Source organism: Cervus elaphus, chromosome 22, assembly GCF_910594005.1.
Source record: "Cervus elaphus chromosome 22, mCerEla1.1, whole genome shotgun sequence".
NCBI lineage: Eukaryota > Metazoa > Chordata > Mammalia > Artiodactyla > Cervidae > Cervus > Cervus elaphus.
In genome coordinates, this window is record NC_057836.1 from 28,854,947 (window position 1) to 28,875,376 (window position 20,430).

The 20,430-nt window shown below is 37.6% G+C and overlaps 1 protein-coding gene across 7 annotated transcripts in view; it reads left to right on the forward strand.

Annotated features, from left to right (window-relative positions):
- The window catches only part of PLEKHA5 (pleckstrin homology domain containing A5), a 253,695-nt gene that overhangs the window by 218,954 nt on the left and 14,311 nt on the right, over positions 1-20,430 (forward strand). For 6 of the 7 annotated variants that reach the window (XM_043881501.1, XM_043881502.1, XM_043881503.1 and 3 more), the window contains 5 exons: positions 6,730-6,831; positions 9,700-9,811; positions 10,701-10,747; positions 12,537-12,654; positions 17,001-17,119. In XM_043881501.1, coding sequence (XP_043737436.1) covers positions 6,730-6,831; positions 9,700-9,811; positions 10,701-10,747; positions 12,537-12,654; positions 17,001-17,119 — 498 coding nt within the window. Of the gene's footprint in view, positions 1-6,729; positions 6,832-9,699; positions 9,812-10,700; positions 10,748-11,524; positions 11,714-12,536; positions 12,655-17,000; positions 17,120-20,430 lie in introns of all 7 variants that reach the window. The other variant, XM_043881509.1, reaches the window with a different exon arrangement.

Consider the following 20,430-nt stretch of genomic DNA (forward strand, 5'->3'; position numbering starts at 1 on the left):
CTTGTTGGCTACATTTGTTTATATTTGGAAATTTCCATTGTATATGTCTGAGGGGGATTATAAGAATCCACAAAACTGCTAACAAAGGGGGAGCATATTAAATCTTTTTATCTTGTGTTCTATTCTACTTTTATTATTAGAAAAATTCATTATATCTTCAATTTGTACAATAAAAAGCAACCATTTTCTTTGAGATGGAATATTAGTTTGTTTCAAAGAGAAGATTAGAGGAGAAACTAAATATGTGAGTTAAAGATTGTAACTAGCCAATAAGTTAAAGATTATAAGTAGCCAAAAAAGTAAAATGACTATAATTGTTATCATAAACTAGATATTTAAAATTAAGGTAGCTCCATAACCATACCTGATTTAGTTGAACCTCACTTTATATAGTTTGAATTTGTCCTTTGTAACATCTTTTTAGGTTTAAAAAAGCCAATATACTAGTCATTATCAGATAGTATAATAAGGTATGTTATGCATTTAGTAAGTAGTGATTTTTATCTCTGATGCAGTTATATACTAAGGCAAGTATAAAATCATTTAAAATATTTTTTTAATTATTCAAATTCTAAACACATTGTTAATATCTATGCCAAGAAATCTCTACATCCTGAAGGTAATACTGAAATCACATTAACTTTATTTCGATTGATCTCAAAAATCAACTAGTTCTGATACCCAGTTGACAGAATTGTTATCATTGGGTAATAATGGCCAGAATTAATATTTTTGTGCCTAATCACCAAAACATAATGGTAAATTTAAATTGTTGTTTGCTGTTTAGTTGCTGAGTCAGGTCAGACTCTTTTGCAACCCCATGGACTGTCAGGCCCATCTGTCCATGGGATTTTCCAGGCAAGAGTACTGGAGTGGGTTACCATTTCCTTCTACAGAGGATCTTTCTGACCCAGGGATTGAACCCACAACTCCTGCATTGCAGGGAGATTGCTGAGCTACCAGGGAAGCCAAATTTAAATACTGCAGTATTTTAATTTTCCAAGGTGTAGTTGTGGACATTAATCTGTAATATTTAAACATGAATAGTTGTTGGAGCTTAAGAAGCTAATTTTGTTGTTGTTCAGTTGCTAAATCATGTCCAGCCTTTTGCAACCCCATGAACTGCAGCATGCCAGGCTTCCCTGTCCTTCATTGTCTCCCGGAGTTTGCTCAAACTCGTGTCCTTTGGGTCAGTGATACCATCCAACCATCGCATTCTCTGTCGCCCCTTTCTCCTCTTGCCTTCAGTCTTTCCCAGCATAATGAGTCAGCTCTTCGCATCAGGTGGCCAATGTGTTGGAGCTTCAGCATCAGCCCTTCCAGTAAATGTTCAATGTTGATTTCCTTTAGGATTGACTGGTTTGATCTCCTTGCTGTCCAAAGGACACAATGGAAAGTCAAAAAGAAGCTAATAATCACACTGTTTCTGTATTACTCCCTCATCTCTATTTTGAAGCAAAATCTACTGCCAATTTCTGATGCTTGACTTTTTTTTTTTAATAAAAAATAGAACAGTGGATTAACATTTCTTAGATTAGAACTCAGGAACACTGCTTGAGAGGAAAACCAGAAGCAGACCAGTCTATTAGCTCTAAGCATAATGTAATAACATCTACATTCATGTGTATCCTATTGTGTAACTATTCCCATGGGTAGACTTTGTTATAAATTGCCATTGGTTCTGGACAAGGAAAGGAAAGTTCTTATTACATTAAAAACTTGGAAATGAATCATCAGTCTTAATCCCTTCTTAATAAAGCCCACAATATATTGCTGCCATGGCTCTGTAGTTACATATTAAAATTCTCTTTCATCTCTTTTTGGTAGTCTGGGGTTTCGTTGCCTCTGAATGTTGCAGACCTACTTAAAGTTTGGGTTTTTCCCCCTACAGTAGCCAAATCTTATCTCAGTGTAGACTATAAAGAAGTCACCACTATTAAAATTTACTTGTTTCATGCTGTAAACTTAGACTGAGTCAAATTTTAAAAAAAGTTTTCTGCCATCCTTGTAGCAAGTCCACATAGGCACATGCACTTTTTTTAAAAACCTTTGTTAGAGTAGAACATTTTCTCAGAAAAGTACACAGATTAACTGCACAGACATGGCGAACATCCTTATCGAGGCGTTGCATTTTAATAGGATGCTCTCTTCTCCATGACTGCCTCCTCCCCCCAAAAAGCGACTACCTGACTTTTAAACTATATATTAGGTTTGCCTGTCTTGGACTTTGTTAAAGTATAATCATATAGGATATACTATTTGACTTCTCTTAACATTATGAGGTTCATCCGTATGGTCCTAAATCGCAGGATTTATCTCATCCTCCTAACTATATGGCTTGGAAAGTCCAGGTCTTTATTGAAAGCACCGCTGTGTTTCCTGACTTGCGCCTGTGATTTTAAGATAATTGTATATGTGCAAGTCATCACCCCTTTTAATTGCCTTAGTGTACCTAGATATTATCTTCTTGACAAAAAATGCTAATGTCACATTTAAAGATTTTAACCTTGTACTGGGATAAGCCACTAAACTCTTTAATGAAACGCTTGGCCAGGTGTTGGGAGGACTGGTATGGGGCCAGGGCTGCCCTGGTGCTGGCTGCTTCCCATTGACTTGTGTTACTACTCACACATAATCATGCCGGAGGAGCCCAGAGGGCAAGGCAGAAACAGGCACAGCAGGATAACAGCACTGGTACAGTGGAATGGCAGGATTCTCCAGGCTAGGGAAGTTCAAAGTATATTGTGTTTCCTCACCCCTAGAATATTAGTAAAGTAGGCTCTGCCTGTAGATCTCTGTTTTTTGTGTTAAAGACAAGAATTCCCCACCATCCTAAAATGTTCTCGGATTTAGTTGCCTCTGTAGCAGCTTTGGGTTTCCAAGGTGGCTCAGTGGTAAAGAATCTGCCTGCCAATGCAGGAGACACAGGAGAAGCAAATTCAATCCCTGGGTCAGGAAGATCGGCTAAAGGAGGAAATGGCAACCCACCCCAGTATTCTTGCCTGGAGAATCCCATGAACAGAGGAGCCTGGTGGATTACAGTTCACGGGGTTGCAGAGAGTTGGACATGACTGAGCGTCTGAGCACACACACAGCAGCTTTGGTCTCCCTCTCAACTTGTCTACAAAGAGGTTCTCTGTCTGCCTGGCAATGCCATCTCCTCTCATTGCTGGACAGCCACTGAGTCTGTACAGTTCAGTTCAGTCGCTCAGTCATGTCCGACTCTTTGCAGCCCCATGGACTGCAGCACGCCAGGCCTCCCTGTCCATCACCAAGTCCCGGAGTCTACTCAAACTCGTGTCCATTGAGTCAGAGATGCCATCCAGCCATCTCATCCTCTGTCGTCCCCCTCTTCTCTCGCTTTCAATCTTTCCCAGCATCAGGGTCTTTTCCAATGAGTCAGCTCTTTGCATTAAGTGGCCAAAGTATTGGAGTTTCAGCTTCAGCATCAGTCCTTCCAATGAACACCCAGGACTGATCTCCTTTAGGATGGACTGGTTGGATCTCCTTGCAGTCCAAGGGACTCTCAAGAGTCTTCTTCCACACCACAGTTCAAAAGCATCAATTCTTCAGCACTCAGCTTTCTTTATAGTCCAACTCTCACATCCATACATGGCTACTGAAAAACCATAGCCTTGACTGGACGGACTTTTGTTGGCAAAGTAATGCTTCTGCTTTTTAATATGCTGTTTAGGTTGGTCATAACTTTCCCTCCAAGGAGTAAGTGTCTTTTAATTTCATGGCTGCAATCACCATATGCAATGATTTTGGAGCCCAAAACAATAAATTCAGCCACTGCTTCCACTGTTTCTCCATCTATTTGCCATGAAGTGATGGGACTGGATGCCGTGATCTTTGTTTTCTGATGTTGAGCTTTAAGCCAACTTTTTCACTCTCCTCTTTCACTTTCATCAAGAGGCTCTTTAGTTCTTCTTCGATTTCTGTCATAAGGGTGGTGTCATCTGCATATCTGAGGTTAGTGATATTTCTCTTGGCAATCTTGATTCCAACTTGTGCTTCACCTAACCCAGTGTCTCTCATGATGTACTCTGCATATAAGTTAAATAAGCATGGTGATAATATACAGCCTTGACACACTCCTTTTCCTATTTAGAACCAGTCTGTTGTTCCATATCCAGTTCTAACTGTTGCTTCCTGACCTATGTACAGATTTCTCAAGAGGGAGGTCAGGTGGTCTGGTATTCCCATCTCTTTCAGAATTTTTCACAGTTTTTTATGATCCACACAGTCAAAGGCTTTGGCATAGTCAATAAAGGAGAAATAGATGTTTTTCTGGAACTCTCTTGCTTTTTCGATGATCCAGCAGATGTTGGCAATTTGATCTCTGGTTCCTCTGCCTTTTCTAAAACCAGCTTGAACATCTGGAAGTTCACAGTTAATGTATTGCTAAAGCCTGGCTTGGAGAATTTTGAGCATTACTTTACTAGCGTGTGAGATGAGTGCAATTGTGTGGTAGTTTGAGTATTCTTTGGCATTGCCTTTCTTTGGGATTGGAATGAAAACTGACCTTTTTCAGTTTGTGGCCACTGCTGAGTTTTCCAAATTTGCTGGCATATTGAGTGAAGCACTTTCACAGCATCATCTTTTAGGATTTGAAATAGGTCAACTGGAATTCCATCACCTCCACTAGCTTTGTTCATATCATGGTATCCTGTCCCATCACTTCATGGCAAATAGATGGGGAAACAGTGGCTGACTTTATTTTTTTAGGCTCCCAAATGACTGCAGATGATGATTGCAGCCATGAAATAAAAAAACACTTACTCCTTGAAAGGAAAGTTATGACCAACTTAGACAGCATATTAAAAAGCAGAGACATTACTTTGTCAACAAAGGTCCATCTAGTCAAGGCTGTGGCTTTTCCAGTAGTCATGTATGGATCTGAGAGTTGGACAATAAAAAAAGCTGAGCTCCGAAGAACTGATGCTTTTGAACTGTGGTGTTGGAGAAGACTCTTGAGAGTCCCTTGGACTGCAAGGAGATCCAACCAGTCCATCCTAAAGATCAGTCCTGGGTGTTCATTGGAAGGACTGATGCAAAAGCCGAAACTCCAATACTTTGGCCACCTGATGTAAAGAGCTGACTCATTTGAAAAGACTGTGACGCTGGGAAAGATTGAGGGCAGGAGGAGAAGGGGACGACAGAAGATGTGATCGTTGGATGGCATCACCGACTCAACGGACATGAGTTTGGGTGGACTCCGGGAGTTGGTGATGGACCAGGAGGCCTGGAGTGCTGTGGTTCATGGAGTCGCAAAGTCAGATATGACTGAGCAACTGAACTGAACTGAACTGAACTTTCACAGCATTATCTTTTAGGATGATGAATCTGTTACCGTCATTTTATCCTCCCTGACATTGTATTTTTGAGCACTTGTAGAATTATTCTGTATTAAACAGCTGACAGTGGTTAAGGATAAAGTATGAAAGTTTTCTCTTGATTTGAGGTTTAGGGGTAGTTTTCTTTTCCCCAAAGAAGAAAACTATAGGTGAGTAGTACCTCTGTCAAGTCTCTACAAGCAGGATTCACTAGATTAGTTAGCTGAATTAGGTTCATTTTTTGTTGTTCAGTCCCTAAGTCATGTCCAGCTCCCTGCAACCCTATGGACTGCAGCATACCAGGCATCTCTGTCCTTCACTATCTCCCAGAGTTTGCTCAAACTTATGTCCATCAAGTCGGTGATGCCATCCAACCATCTCATCCTCTGTCGACCCCTTCTCCTCCTGCCTTCAGTCTTTCCCAGCATCAGGGTCTTTTCCTGTGAATCAGCTCTTCGAATCAGGTAGCTGAAGTATAGCAGCTTCAGCTTCAGCATCAGTCCTACCAATGAATATTCAGGGTTGATTTCCTTTAGGATTGACTGGTTTGATCTCCTTGCAGTCCAAGGGCTCTAAAGAGTCTTCTCCAGCACCACAGTTGGAAAAGTGTCAATTCTTTGGTGCTCAGCCTACTTTATGGTCCACTCTCACATCAATACATGAGTACTGGAAAAGCCACCACATCACTTTGTCTATATGGACCTTTGTTGGCAAAGTGATGTCTCTGCTTTTCAATATGCTATCTAGGTTTGTCATAGCTTTTCTTCCAAGGAGCAAGTGTCTTAATTTTGTGGCTGCAGTCACCATTTGCATTGATTTTGGATCCTGAGAAAAGGAAATCATTACATGACTGTATATTTATTCTAAGTAAAGTTATGTCAAGCTTCCGGTGTTATTGAAAATCTGACATGCTAAAATTACAGCCTACTTAGTGTTTTTATTTCTGGACAAATGTTAATCACAACAGATAAGAAAATATTTTACTTACGCCTCTTCTGCATTTTAAGAAATCACTTTCAAGAAAAAAATTAATGTATTATCATGAATAAAATAACATATTTTCTCCAAATAAACCTCTTTAGATCCTACAATCAGCTGCATATTTTGACGTCATGAATGAATAAATAATATAAAGTGTGTTTGTTTGGGTTGTTTGGGGGTTATTTTTGTTTGTTTTTTATTTTAATTTTTGTAGTGAAATTTGAACACAGCAGCACAATAATAAATAATTCAGTTGCTCAGCATTCTTCTTAAATTGAGCTAAATGAGAGGAAAAAAAGTAAAGGGAAGTGAGTTATAACATGTTGTACTTGGCCCATTATTGATTACAAGAGCGATAACACACCAGCACATTTTCTCCGTGAAAGTAATTAAAGCCCTTTGATCTTAGGAACTGGAACGAGCGTGGAGAGAATATGATAAGTTAGAGTACGACGTAACTGTTACCAGGAACCAGATGCAAGAGCAGCTGGATCGCCTCGGTGAAGTCCAGGTACAGAATTAGAATGTGTTTACATTGTTCTAGCTGGCTTTGACTGGTACCGTGCAATCTATCTTGTTGAATTCGCTCACAGCTTCAACATTTGATGCAGGATTAGCTACCTAACATCTGGATTTCAATGCTTTCAGTGATAGGAATCTTACTGTCTCACAAAGAGCCCATCCCTCGTTGTTGAAAAGTTCTTTATTCTGTTGAGCACACAGTGAGCCCCAGGGTGGCCTGTGCTCCTCGCAGTCACTTGCCATTGAAGTAGCAAATTATTTTATCTATTCTACTTTAAATCCCTCTCTTTTATCAAACTGTTTTAGCTCATTATCTTTACTGCTATATTAATTAGAATAGGGGAAGATGTGGCAACTTTTGGCATGCTGCAGCTGCTGCTAAGTCACTTCAAGAATCCAATTTTGGGAATAGTTAGGGAGCTCAGGTCCAGGTGTTTGTTTTCTCGTCTGTAAGCTGAAAATACTAATAGCCATCTTAAAATATTATCCTGGGGAATGGAGATAATATATGTTTAAAAAAATAATAATAAAAGTTACTTCATACTTGTGACCCTATGTAATTTGTATTGGAATCCCAGTGGACTCAACAGTTCAGTACAATAAATGGATAGTGAGGTTGACATAGAAAGTCTCCTGTCTTCTGTGCATGCTATCCAAAATAGAATCACTAAACCACATGTTGTTTTTAGGCCCTTCAGTGTTGCTAGTGTAGCTGTTGGGCATTTGCAGTGTTGCTAGTAATTTTTAATTATCTAAATTTAAGTAGCCGTGTGTGGTTTTGACTTCTGTTTTGTACACTGAAGTTACTCAATGCAATATTTAAAAAATGGTAAATATCTAAAATATAACCAAGGGATCAGCAAACTTTATCTGTAAAAGGCCAGATATTAAAGAATTTAGGTATTGCAAGTATATACACTCTGCCATAAAATCTTTGGTACTTGGGATTTTTAATAACCCCTTAAGAGTGTAAAGTTAATTTTTAGGCCATAGGCCATAAAAAAGAAGCTGTGAACCAAAGCAGTTTGCAGTCCTGATTAACCTAATAAAAAAGATTCATCACGAAAATTTAGGAAAAGGAAATGACAACCCACTCCAGTATTCTTACGTGTAATATTCTGTGGACAGAGGAGCCTGGCAAGCTATAGTCCATGGGGTCGCAAAGAGCTGGTCACAACTGAGCGACTGAGCACATGAATATTTAATTAGTATAGGACATAAGAGAAGACCTGAATAAATGGAGAGGTATTAATTGTTATACTGTGTTGTCGATGACCTGATTTAACATTATCAGAATGAAAATTCTTCCCATAAGCGTAATTTCTATTCCAACCAAATCTCCAGAAAAGAAAATCACAAAATGGTTCTTTATTTTTAAGGTATAATAAAGACCACAAGTAGTTAGACATTTTGTAAAAAAATGAAAAACTAGGAGGCACATCTTATGAGAAGTAGCATTGTACATACATACAACCTTAGGCCAGTTACATATGCCTCAGTTTCCACTCAGTAAAATAAAAATAATAATAGTATCTACCCCTGTCGGGTTATTATGATGGTTAAATGTGTTGATTTTTTTTGAAGCACTTAGAATGGAACCAGGCAAATAAAACATATTATAATAATATATAATTGTTTGTTAAATACATAAGTAAACAATGAAAACAACATAGAAAACTTGAAAAATGACATACTAGGAAGAAGTATCTTGAACCTCTAAAAATTCAACAAATTACTTAACTAGATTTGCAGAAAACTTTTTCATTTTGTTTTGGAGAAACAGAAATGCATTAGAAAAATAGACAAAGAACATGAATAGTTTTAATTGGTAGAAAACTTAATAACACAGTTTGCTAACAAGTGTTTGAAAAGTCGGTCAGTGTAACTAGGAACCAGAGAAGTGCAAAATAAAATAAAAATGAGATTTTCATTAAACACCTTTCAGATACACAGAAATATGTATTCTTTTAAATTATTGCAAAAATAATACATATTCTGTATGTGCAATTGTCTGATTTGTGTAGTTTATATTCCCTCTCAAAAGTCTTTATTGGTATTGACATTTCAGGGCTATCATAATCATGGCAATTTTTGTACTTATTTACCTGTGTCTTTTTAAGTTATAGTCCTAAAAATGATATTTACTGTTTTAGTACTTATCAATGAGTCATAGAGTTTTGTTAGAATCTTACCAATATTATCTTATTTTGGCTTCAATTAGGGTATTTAGCCTAAGGTCATGAAATGGGGTGTTAGAGGTAAAAAAAAGTAGATACAACTTTAGGTTAGAATAAAAATGGCAGTAATAAAATGGCAAGCTGAAAATTTGTCCTGAAAATTCTTTTTAACTCTATCAGCCAAACTCTTCAAACTATATTTTGTAATTTGCTGTTTCTTTTTTGGCATGTCTTTCTAAAACTTAGGAAGCTAAAATACTTTCCTTTTTTTTCCCCCTAAAAATGTTTTGTTTAATTTGAGGTTGGTGAGTTTCTGTTCTGTTGTGTTTTTGTGTTGTTTTGTTGGTTTTGGTTTAGGGGAGGTTCCCCATTTTTAGTCCCATCTAGTCAGTATTCCTTCCCGATTGTAAATAATGCAACACAATGCTTATTGAAAAGATGTGAAATAGTGTACCATGTAGGTCTGAAATATTAAATTTTTCTCTTTCTTTGCTTTCTTTCTTTTATCATTGACATTGCAAAACTGAGAAGGACACACAGATTATATTAAATAGTCTCAAACGTAAATCCAGTGTGGTTCTCATTTTTTAGATATGTAATTAGTGGAATTTATCACTGTATCTCATGATTTCTCTCCCTCCCCCTGCCCTCGTGTGTGGTATGTCCATTTTTACGGATAGACCGAATCAGCAGGAATTCAGCGTGCCCAAATTCAGAAAGAACTCTGGAGAATTCAGGATGTCATGGAAGGACTGAGCAAACACAAGCAGCAGAGAGGCACTTCGGAAACAGGTACGTTAGTTTTGTCTTTGATTCTGCACTAATTGACCATATTATTATATCTAAATGGAATGACTTGCAGAATTGGATTTCTCTTGTTATTTTACTGAATTTTTGGCATTAGAAAACAGGTGCTTTGTAATAATGAATTAGTACCCAAGTTTATATGTAATATAGAAAGCAAAATTTCTCCCAGCCACACTCAGACAAAAATAAATCATTGTTTTGTGTCTGTAATTATAAACACACGCAATATTTTGGTTTGAGTAGTTTTTTCCCCACCATAGAAAGTGCTGTTTTTCATCGGTATGCTTTTTTCTCCTTAACAACACAGTACAGTAACAGGTGTGTCAGAATACATTATACAGGTAAACTGTAATTTATCAAGTTCAGTGTTGATGAACAGTGTGTTTTTTTCAGTAGGTTGCTTCCAGGTTGGTGGGTTGGTTGAGTTTTTTTTTTGTTTTTCTTTGATATAATGAACATTACTGTGTGCATGCTAGTACTTAATGGATTCTAGAAAATGAGAAATAAGTTTACATTTTTCATTTTGATAGGCACAGCCACAGTGCTCTCCTAAAAGATTATATCAAATCATACTTAAACCAACTGTATTTGAGAGAACCCATTTGCCCGTACTGTTGTTTAAATTAGATATTTCAGTTTGTATTGTTAATGTAATGAGTTTTAAAATTTATTTTCTTGAATTATGGTGGCTTTATGTGTTAGTTTCTACTGTATAGCAATGTATTGGGTTTTAAATTCAGAAAACGTTAATAAACGGGGGGTTAGAAACTAAAGCCTTTGTTGAAAATAAGCAAAATGGAATTGTTCCTTTTTTCTATAGATTTAAAAAGGTATGTTTAATGTAAGTAGTTATAGTTTACATTTTTTTTAATAGGTATGATAGGATCAAAGCCTTTCTCAACAGTTAAGTACAAAAATGAGGTAAGTTTGGATTGTTTCTCTAACTATAATTATTTTAATTTATAATTAAAACATGAATTAGAATTTATTCATAACCAAAATGTTTTCTAAATATATCTGTTATTGTCTTAATCTTGAAATTTCACTGGTTCAGTAATTTGGTGCTTTTAACGAGTATGATCTTCTTCCCTTTTTTTAATGCAAAAAAATTTGAATGACCACTTTTCATCTATGTTAGAACTTTAACATTGTCATACTTTTTCTAGTCTAAGTAATTTGAGTATTTATCGTTGTTTGGTGTATTTTTTAAAGTGTATGAGATGACTGATAGATAAGTTGGCTGTGTATCATGCATACCATAAAGAAATTACAACTATAAAGAGATACTGTCAACCTAGTTGAAAGCATCTGTTGTCTTGAATTTTGTATAAAAGTCAACCAAAAAGAAAATTTTTTTTTCTCTTAAATTTACGTAAACAAAATAGAGCAAGATATTTAAAATTAATTCTTCTATTTTTAAAATGAAATACAGTAGTTTCATAAATTTGTTTTGATGTTGAACTTCAGAGTAAAGGTAACCTGTGGTTACCGAAAAAATGAGATGCAACCAAATTTAAAACCCAGTTATTGGCTATCATAAACATTTTTGGTTTTACTTTTTGATATGAGACTCTTGACTTGGCAGTGTCCCTTTAATTTTCTTAAAGTGAATATAAGTTAACTTACCATTGCAAAGAATTTCGATATACTTAATTCAATATGCTTGTCTAAATAAGGTGACTATTCTACAATCTTTAGGAAGAGGAAGTAGTCCCACCTCGTCCTCCACTTCCTCGGTCCTATGACTTTACAGACCAGCCTCCCATAATCCCCCCTCTGCCCAGTGATAGCAGCTCCTTGCTCTGTTATAGCAGGGGCCCAGTCCATCTGCCCGAAGAAAAGAAGATTCACCAAGTTCAAGGATATCCAAGAAATGGATCCCACTGTGTAAGTGGCTGTAATAGCCACAGAGTAATCAATCGTACATGCCCTCATTTGTCCCAACAATTTATTTTTGACTCAATCTTTTCTTTTTATTATTATCACATCACTTTTAGCCAGTACTTTTGTGTTCATATATAACATTATCATCTGTGTTTTTCCTGTTTTAGTTTTATGTTTCTTATTGTCATTCCCCCCCCCCCCACAATTTTAATATTTCATAGTTTGTTGCTTTTCATGAATATTTTCATCAAGTGGTTATATTGCATGTGTTTAAGGAGCCATATTTTAAATCTACCATTTCAGGATATTGGAGGCAAAGTGATACCTTTAAATCAGAAAGATGCAAGGAAGAAAAAGATTCTTATCAGGAACGATAAAAAGGTTGGGATGTGGGCAGTTCAGTCTAGGAAAACTGTTAGAGGATTTGGACATTGCCAGGAAGAGACATTACCCATGGAAACTAGAAAAAAGCTTAGAGATGAAGTAAATGTGTTAAATGTAATAAGCAAGAAGAAGAGAACAGGAAAAAAAGAAATAGGGCTAATTGAGTTAATATGATATAATTATTTTCAGACTTTAGTTTTACTGTGATAAAAATGTTCTGATGGCTTTGTCCTTAAGAGGAATATTCTTAATTTTAAAACCAAAAGATATACTCGTTAAAAATCTTTCAAAGCCTTTTTTTTCTATCCTAATTATAACATATATATTAATTGATTTATATCCAATATAGCTGACTGGGGCTTTTGATTGTTAAGAGTGTAAGGTAAACATTTTTAAAAAGACTTTTACCTTTTTTTTTGTAATTACACATCTTTCTTTCAAGGGTCCAGATTATAGACTCTACAAGAGTGAGCCAGAATTAACAACAGTGGCAGAAGTTGATGAGTCTAATGGAGAAGAAAAATCAGAACCTGCTTCGGAAATAGAAACTTCTGTTAAAGGTTAGCATTTGTGATATGTCTTATCTCCTGTGTCTTTTAGACATTTTAGAAACAAATTCAGTTTACATGCTGACAGAGTACATATATGAGCCCACAACCCCTTATCTGAAACCTGTGGAATCTGACGAGTTTCTGAATTTAGAAGTTTTCAGATATTGGGACAATAATATGACCCATAAACTGTATATTATAAGTCACCTTCTCTGCTAGGAATCTCCTTTTTTAAACACAGTAATATTTTTGGACTATTTATCCTCTGTGGGATAAAAACTAAAAAACTTCATGTCAGTTCAGGTGAGGTTTTATTGAGAAATACGTTTATGTCAAATTTGTGAAAAACTTTCTATTTCCTAACCTGACACTTTACTTTTTGGTTTTTACTCTTTCAAAATTATATATAAAAGATTAGGAATAAGACAGACATTTATACAATTTTTATAAAAGTAAATTCTATGAAATAATGCTTATTTTTACTGTGTATACTCTGATTATCTTTTAATATTTATTTGGCTGTGCTGAGTCTTAGTTGAAGTATGTGGGATCTAATTCCCTGACCAGGGATCAAACCTGGGCCCCCTGCATTGGGAGCTTGGAGTCTTAGCCACTGGACCACCAAGGAAGTCATCTGATTATTTTTTAATGCTAGTTATTCTTTAAGAAATCAATATTATTTAAAAAAAAAAAAGGATAGAGAGGGGGCTATTCAGGAATAAGACAGAAAAAAACAAATATAGTATAGTACTTGAACTTTTTGAGTTGATCATGGTTTAAAAGAAAAGCTCTAAAGACATTCTTTGGAGAATAATGGAAATTGACATAGGTTCTAGATACTGCCTAATGATACTGTGATACTGTGGTTATTTAGGAGATGTAGTAAGTGAATTCTGAAACACTTAGGAGTAAAGTATCTGTGACTTACTTTCAAAAATGTTTCACCAAAAATTTGTTAGAGATAAAACAAATACTCTAGAATGTGGGGTTTTTCAGAAAAGTAATTTCTGATCATCATAACTCCCTAGTCAATTTTTTTAAACCTGCTAGAGGGTCACAAAGTAAATTTTGAACAATATGAAATGGTAATATTCACATAGCTTTTTCCATAATTGGAATATTTTTCAAGGTTTTCTAATGTCAGTGTTTTTTTTTTTTTCCCATTAGAAAAATAGTGCCATCTTGAAAAGTTAATATATATACACCTTTCTTGTTCAAGTCATATCTTCTCACTGAAAGTCTTTGTTAACTTTCTCTTTTCACAGACAAGTTTAAGTTAGAGTCACAGTCTTAGTCCTTACCATATTGTTGCATGTAGTTAGAAATATGCAGGAGTTATCAGACAGCAAACCAAAGTAAATGTTTTTGGTAACTAGATACCCTGGCCAATCCTCCCACAAACAGTGATTATAAAAGCTGGTTCAGGGACTTCGCTCGTGGCCCAGTGGCTCAAACTCCCATGGTCCCGATGCAGGGAGCCCCCGTTCAATCCCCGGTCAGGGAACTAGATCTTACATGCCATAACAAAGAACTTGCATGCCCAAACTGAAAAGGTCCTGCATGCCACAGCAAATCTTCAGATCCCAAGTGCCACAACTAAGAGACTTGGTGCAGCCAGAAAAAAAAAAGCTAGTTCAGGAACTTCCTGGTGGCCCAGTGGCTAAGACTTTGTGCTCCCAATGCAGGGAGCCTGGGTTTGATCCTTGGTCGGGGAACTGGCCCACATGCCGCAACTGAGTTCGCATACCACCACTAAAAGATCCCGCATGCTGCAACTAAGACCCAGCACTTTTATATAAAAGCTGGTTCATATCACTTAAATTTTTTGAGAAGCTTCAACAAGTTGAAGAAAAGTAAAGAAAGGAGGAATGTTCAGGCGGAAAATTACATGAAGGGTGGTTCATTAGTCTGGGCTTCCCTGGTGGCTCAGATAGTAAAGAATCCACCTGCAGTGCAGGAGACCTGGGTTTGAGCCCTGGGTGGGAAGATCACGTGGCTACCCACTCCAGTACTCTTGCCTGGAGAATTCCATGGACAGAGGAGCCTGGAAGGCTAACAGTCCATGCGGTCACAAAGAGTCAGATACATCAGACACATCATTAGTCTACTCAGTCTGCTCTTCTTAAGCACCATGTTCAGGTCCACAACATCAGGGGTTAGGGTTTCAGCAGGAATTTTAGGAAGACCACTTCAGTCTATAGCAGGAGGCATCCAGGAAGTTACTAAGTGGGGCATGAAAGCCAGCTTTCACTTTGTGACAGGACAAAGCTCAGAGCATGAACGTATTAGTAGTCTGCTGGGAGACCCAGTCAGCTAAAGTTGGGACCCTCTGAGGGGTATACTCTCAGTGAAAACTGATTAATTTGGTTTCATCAAAATTTAGAACTTTTGCCCATCAGAACAGGAGAAACAATTACCAATACATACACCTGACAAAACCCTTGTATCCAAAATATATAAACAACTCTGGTAAATCAATAATAAACAACCTAGTTCAGGCATATAAGCCTTGGAGAGCTAACAAATAAGGTATACAAATGACCAGTAAGCACATGGAAAAGTTTACAACTTACTGATCATAAAAGAATTGCGGTTTTAAGGCAAATAAAAATCACCGTGCACACCTTCTAAAATGACTGAACTTAAAGGACTGACTGACTACCTACTGTCGGTTAGGATGTGGACCGCACACATTTCTGAGGTGGTCGAATACAGAGCAATAGTCTGGCAGCTTCTTATAAAGTTAAACATGCACTTATGAAACTTAGGAATCCTATGTATCTACCTAAGAAAAATGCAAACATAATTCCTCACAAAGCCTTATTCAAGGGTCTTTAAAGCAAGCTTTAATTCGTAGTAGACAAAAACTGGAAGCAGTCACGTAATCTGTCAAGAGAGTATGGATAAACAGATTTTAACACTATTCAGCAAAAAACTCATAGATATACTTACTCATAAAAACTGTACTGTTTGAAATATGTTCTCTCAAAGTTTTTCCTCTTTTAAAATTTGGGTTTTGTTTTTTTTTTAAGTGTAATCCTAAAAATTTAAAAAATGTTAAAAATTTTAAAAAGTATAATAGGCTCTCATCTGAATAAATTGTCTGAAGTATACAGATCAATTACAGTGTAATTTATTTGTACCACATGACTTAAAGTAGAGCTCTTAAAAATGGACCACAGTTGTAAAGCAATTATCCTTCAATTGAAAAAAAAAATGGACCATTGACTGGCACAACAGAAAAGTCTTTTATTTGCTTTATAAAATTACTTGTAACATAGCAGTCCAGCTCTTCACATTCTCAAATATACAATTCTAATAAACACACAGTTTCATAATATTTTAGCTTGATTCAGCTGCACATTGTTTTGTTCTTAACCTACAGGGGCTGTGAATGGTTGACCACTATCTGGTTTTAGTGGGAAAAATAAGATTTCATTTTTCTGTTGATACTTATTTCATGTAACATTAGTGAGCCCCGAGAGAGTGATTTTTTTTTTTTTTCAACAAACCATCAAGATTTGATTAATTCCTTCTTTTACTTGTGTCCTCCATGGACAATAGTGCGCATCTTCTTCTTAAACAAGACAACTATGATACAAGTGAATACATTTTCTGTTAACTGACCACTAGCTTTTACTGTTATGTTAATGATTTTGTGTGTGCAGCTGTGTGTTGTTTTCTAATTATAAAAGTAGTATGTACTCATTCTAGAGATTTTCAGAAATGCAAAAGAAAAGTTAACTTCAATTACCTGTAGTTAACTTTTCTTAACATTGTTAGTAGATTCTTTATTGAGTTAGTGCAGTGTGATTGAAAGAGATCAAATGAAAATGAAGGACATTTAGGTAAATGACTACCTTCTGACAATAACTTTGCCCATCTGTGTGAGAGGATTAGATTAAGGTACTTTCAGCCTCTGAAAATAATTGTAAATATTTCATGAAGAAGGAGAGCAACAACGGGAAAAGCAGAAACCCCAGCCATGATGCTGCTGAGCTGTATGGATATGAAGAAGTTCATTAACCCAGAAACTGCATTTCCTTTACCTTCTTGTCTTTACAGAGTTTTTGTGAAGATATATGATCCATTATTACTGAATTTTTATAATGTTTTAATGTCATCTGTTATAGTCAGTAGAACTTTATTTCTAAATATAACCCTAAATTTGTCTGCTTAGCATCATTGATGGCTTATAGATAAAATGACTAATGAAAGGTTATTATGTTTCCCTGTCTCTTTTCAAACAATAAATTTGCATTCTAATTTTAAAAGTCTCAGAAACTGAATAGATCAAAAGAGAGCAATGTCATGTGAATATGTTTTATAGAACTTACTGTTCTTTTTATTTTTAGGTTCCCACTTTCCTGTTGGAGTAGTCCCTCCAAGAACAAAATCACCAACACCCGAATCTTCGACAATAGCCTCATATGTAACGTTAAGGAAAACTAAGAAGATGATGGATTCAAGAACGGTATTTAACTATCCATTAATTTCTAGAAGGATTCTGAAACCTGTTTATTGCCACATTTATGTGCGTTTTAATTTTAGGGGATTGTTTTGGAAATTTTTTTTGGCACACCATGCAGCCTGCAGGATCTTAGTTCTCCAACCAGGGATCAAACCCATGCCCCCTGAAGTGGAAGTTCGGAGTGCTAACCACTAGACCACCAGGGAATTCCTATCAGAACTTTTTTTTAACATATTCTAAGAAAAAATTAGCAATCTTAATTTCTAAAATTAAATTCAGGGAATTAGCACCTCAGGAAACCCTGGTGGCACAGTGGTACCATGCGCCACCAGGCATGACGCCTGCCCGTACAGGAGATGTGGGTTCAATGCGCCTGCCCGTACAGGAGATGTGGGTACAGTGCGCCTGCCCCTACAGGAGATGTGGGTACAGTGCGCCTGCCCCTACAGGAGATGAGGGTACAGTGCGCCTGCCCGTACAGGAGATGAGGGTACAGTGCGCCTGCCCGTACAGGAGATGTGGGTACAATGCGCATGCCCGTACAGGAGATGTGGGTTCAATGCGCCTGCCCGTACAGGAGATGTGGGTACAATGCGCCTGCCCCTACAGGAGATGTGGGTTCAATGCGCCTGCCCATACAGGAGATGTGGGTACAATGTGCCTGCCCCTACAGGAGATGTGGGTTCAGTCCCTGGGTGGGGAAGATCCCCTGGAGGAGGACATGGCAACCCACTCCAGCATTCTTGCCTGGAGAATCCCATGGACAGAGGAGCCTGATGGGCTACAGCCCATGGGGTCACAGAGTCAGACACGACTGAAGTGATTTAGCAGCCATGCAGTTAGCACCTCAGAGTACAGGCCTAATTTAGGTTTTCTTTGCTCAGACGCCACATGAAGCTTTTAGTGACCAGTTTGTAGAATCTGTTTTCAGATAGCTGCTCCTTGACACCTATAACAATTTCCTTAAGAAAGTGATAAACACATTCTGTAGTCACCCAAACTGATGGATTCACAGACCCGCCTGAGTTTTCAGGCCCTTTCTGCTGTGGGAGACTTAAACTTTGCTAGTCCTCTGGTTAAAATGAGAAATGTGAATTAAGAAAAAAGGAAATCCTCTATTTCACACTTTCATCTAAGATCCGTTTAATTCAAACTGACTTTTCACTAGTCTAACCTTGGGACAATTCCCAGAGGATTTAAATCACTTCCCGAAGTACTCTCTAGAAATTTGGATTGCAAAAGAACTTTTACTTTTCACCTTTTTTTTTTTTAACTTTTCATCTTTATAAATTCTATTTATTTGGTATGAGATTAAAATGATAAGAAAAGACTGAAAACTACAACAAATGATGATTATTCTTGAAAGATACTAAAGTAAAAGTACAAAGTATATCCAAAAAATTCTGATAAATTTATAAGAAATATAATGGTTCTATAATACTATTGTTCATAGAGTTAGACATTTTTTAGATTAAAAGGGTGTTTTCTTTGAAAATAGTAATGTAAACTAAGTCAACAGAAAAAAAACTTAAAAATGCATGTTAAGAACAAACAGGAAGGATCGCTGACTGCAGCAATCCTCTCGACCCCATCTGTTCTGTGTCTTTATTTCTTAGCCTAAAGGAACGCGTCGTGTTGCTCGCTGAAATCTTCCGGCTGGCCCGGCAGTCGGCTGAAGGGTCTCAATTATAATATTGTTTTACAGTTAGATCAGTCCTGCAGAAAACAAGAGAAATGGGTGGAAGGGCCGTATGTGTTGCTCTGTATCTCGCTGTGAGACATGCCAGACTTATGTCCTAAGGGTGCAGATTTTGGTGTGAAACCTTCAGCTGCCTCCTCTTCTCTTACTTTGCCCCTGTATCTGGGGCTCCCAACTAAACAGGCTGAGTCAGGGCACCCTTCCAGAAGGGGTTGCCTCAGTCTCAATAGAAACTGAAACAGTCCCAATTCATAGAAGCCTTTACAGGACTAACTTTATGGCCTTACTTGGAGAGATGTAACGTATGTCTTGGGACAGATGCTGACTCCTGACTCGAGAACTCGAGTTTTGGGAGAAGCTACTATTTTTGGAGATGAATGGCTTAAGCATGAGACATGGGGAAGGAGGGAACACAAAATAGCCCTCCTCCCTCCTGGGAGCCAAGCAGTTCCCATGATGAGCCAGACTGAATATAGCATGCCTAAATGAAGGTGGGATCAGAACCACTTTGCCAGGCGTATTCTTGAAGGACTCAAGCGAGTGCACATGAAGACTTTAAACTATGCTAAGTTGGCTGACACAGAACAGGGAGAAAGAAAGCTCCTGATAAATTCCTAGATAGACTACAAGAGGCTCTCCGCAAGTTTACTGACTTTTATCCCAAAAGTACAGAGGGAGGAATAATCTGAAAGATAGATTTCTCACTCAGTGAACTACAGGTTTCTGCCATAAGTTATGAAAACAGACCTTTGGACCAAATCAGTCTTTGAAAAACTGTCACAGCTGGTTCAGCTGGAATATCATGGTAAAGAATACGGGGAGGAAAGTAGAAGGAAAAAAAAAACAACCTGGCAAAAGATTGAAGCCCCAACAATGGCTGTTAGATCCACTCTGAAGCAGACTGAAAAGTGCCCCGAGTATCCGAGGTGAAAAGGGGTGGACTTGTTATTAAGGTGGAAAGGAGAGGCATCTCAAGCTGGATTGCCCTCAGGCATCTAAGCTGCACCTGGCTCCATGTCCAGTCTATAAAATGACCACACCTGAGGAGAGATTACCCTCTGAGACATAAGCCCCAGGGGTTGGACTGTCAAGGCAATCAGGACTGAAAGTGCCTGGGGGTCCCTACACGAGCTCCCATTCTAATTACACCTGTGGAACACTGGGGATTAATAACTCTGGCCGGGTTGGGGGGGGGGGGGGGCGGCGGCAATCGATTGATTTTCTTTTGGACACTGGGGCGACTTTCTCTGTGCTCGCTGAAGCCCCTTGTCTGCTTTCCTCCTGATCCACTACTGTAATGGGACTCTCAGGATGAGCCAAATGCTATTATTTCAGTCATCTTTTAAGCTGCAACTGGGGCTCCGTGCTGTTTTTCTCACGAGGTTCTGATCGAGCTGGAGTCTCCCTCGCCCCTTCTAGGGAGGCATATACTGAACATGGTCCAGGCCTCTGTTTTCATGAATATGGAGCCTTCTTAAGTGAACAAAATGTAAATCCTAGAGTGTGGGCTGATGGAAAAACTGTGGATTGAGCACAAAATGCTGTTCCTGCTGTTATCAAGCTCAAAACCCCTCACCTATTTTCACATCAAAAGCAGTATCCACTAAATCCTGAG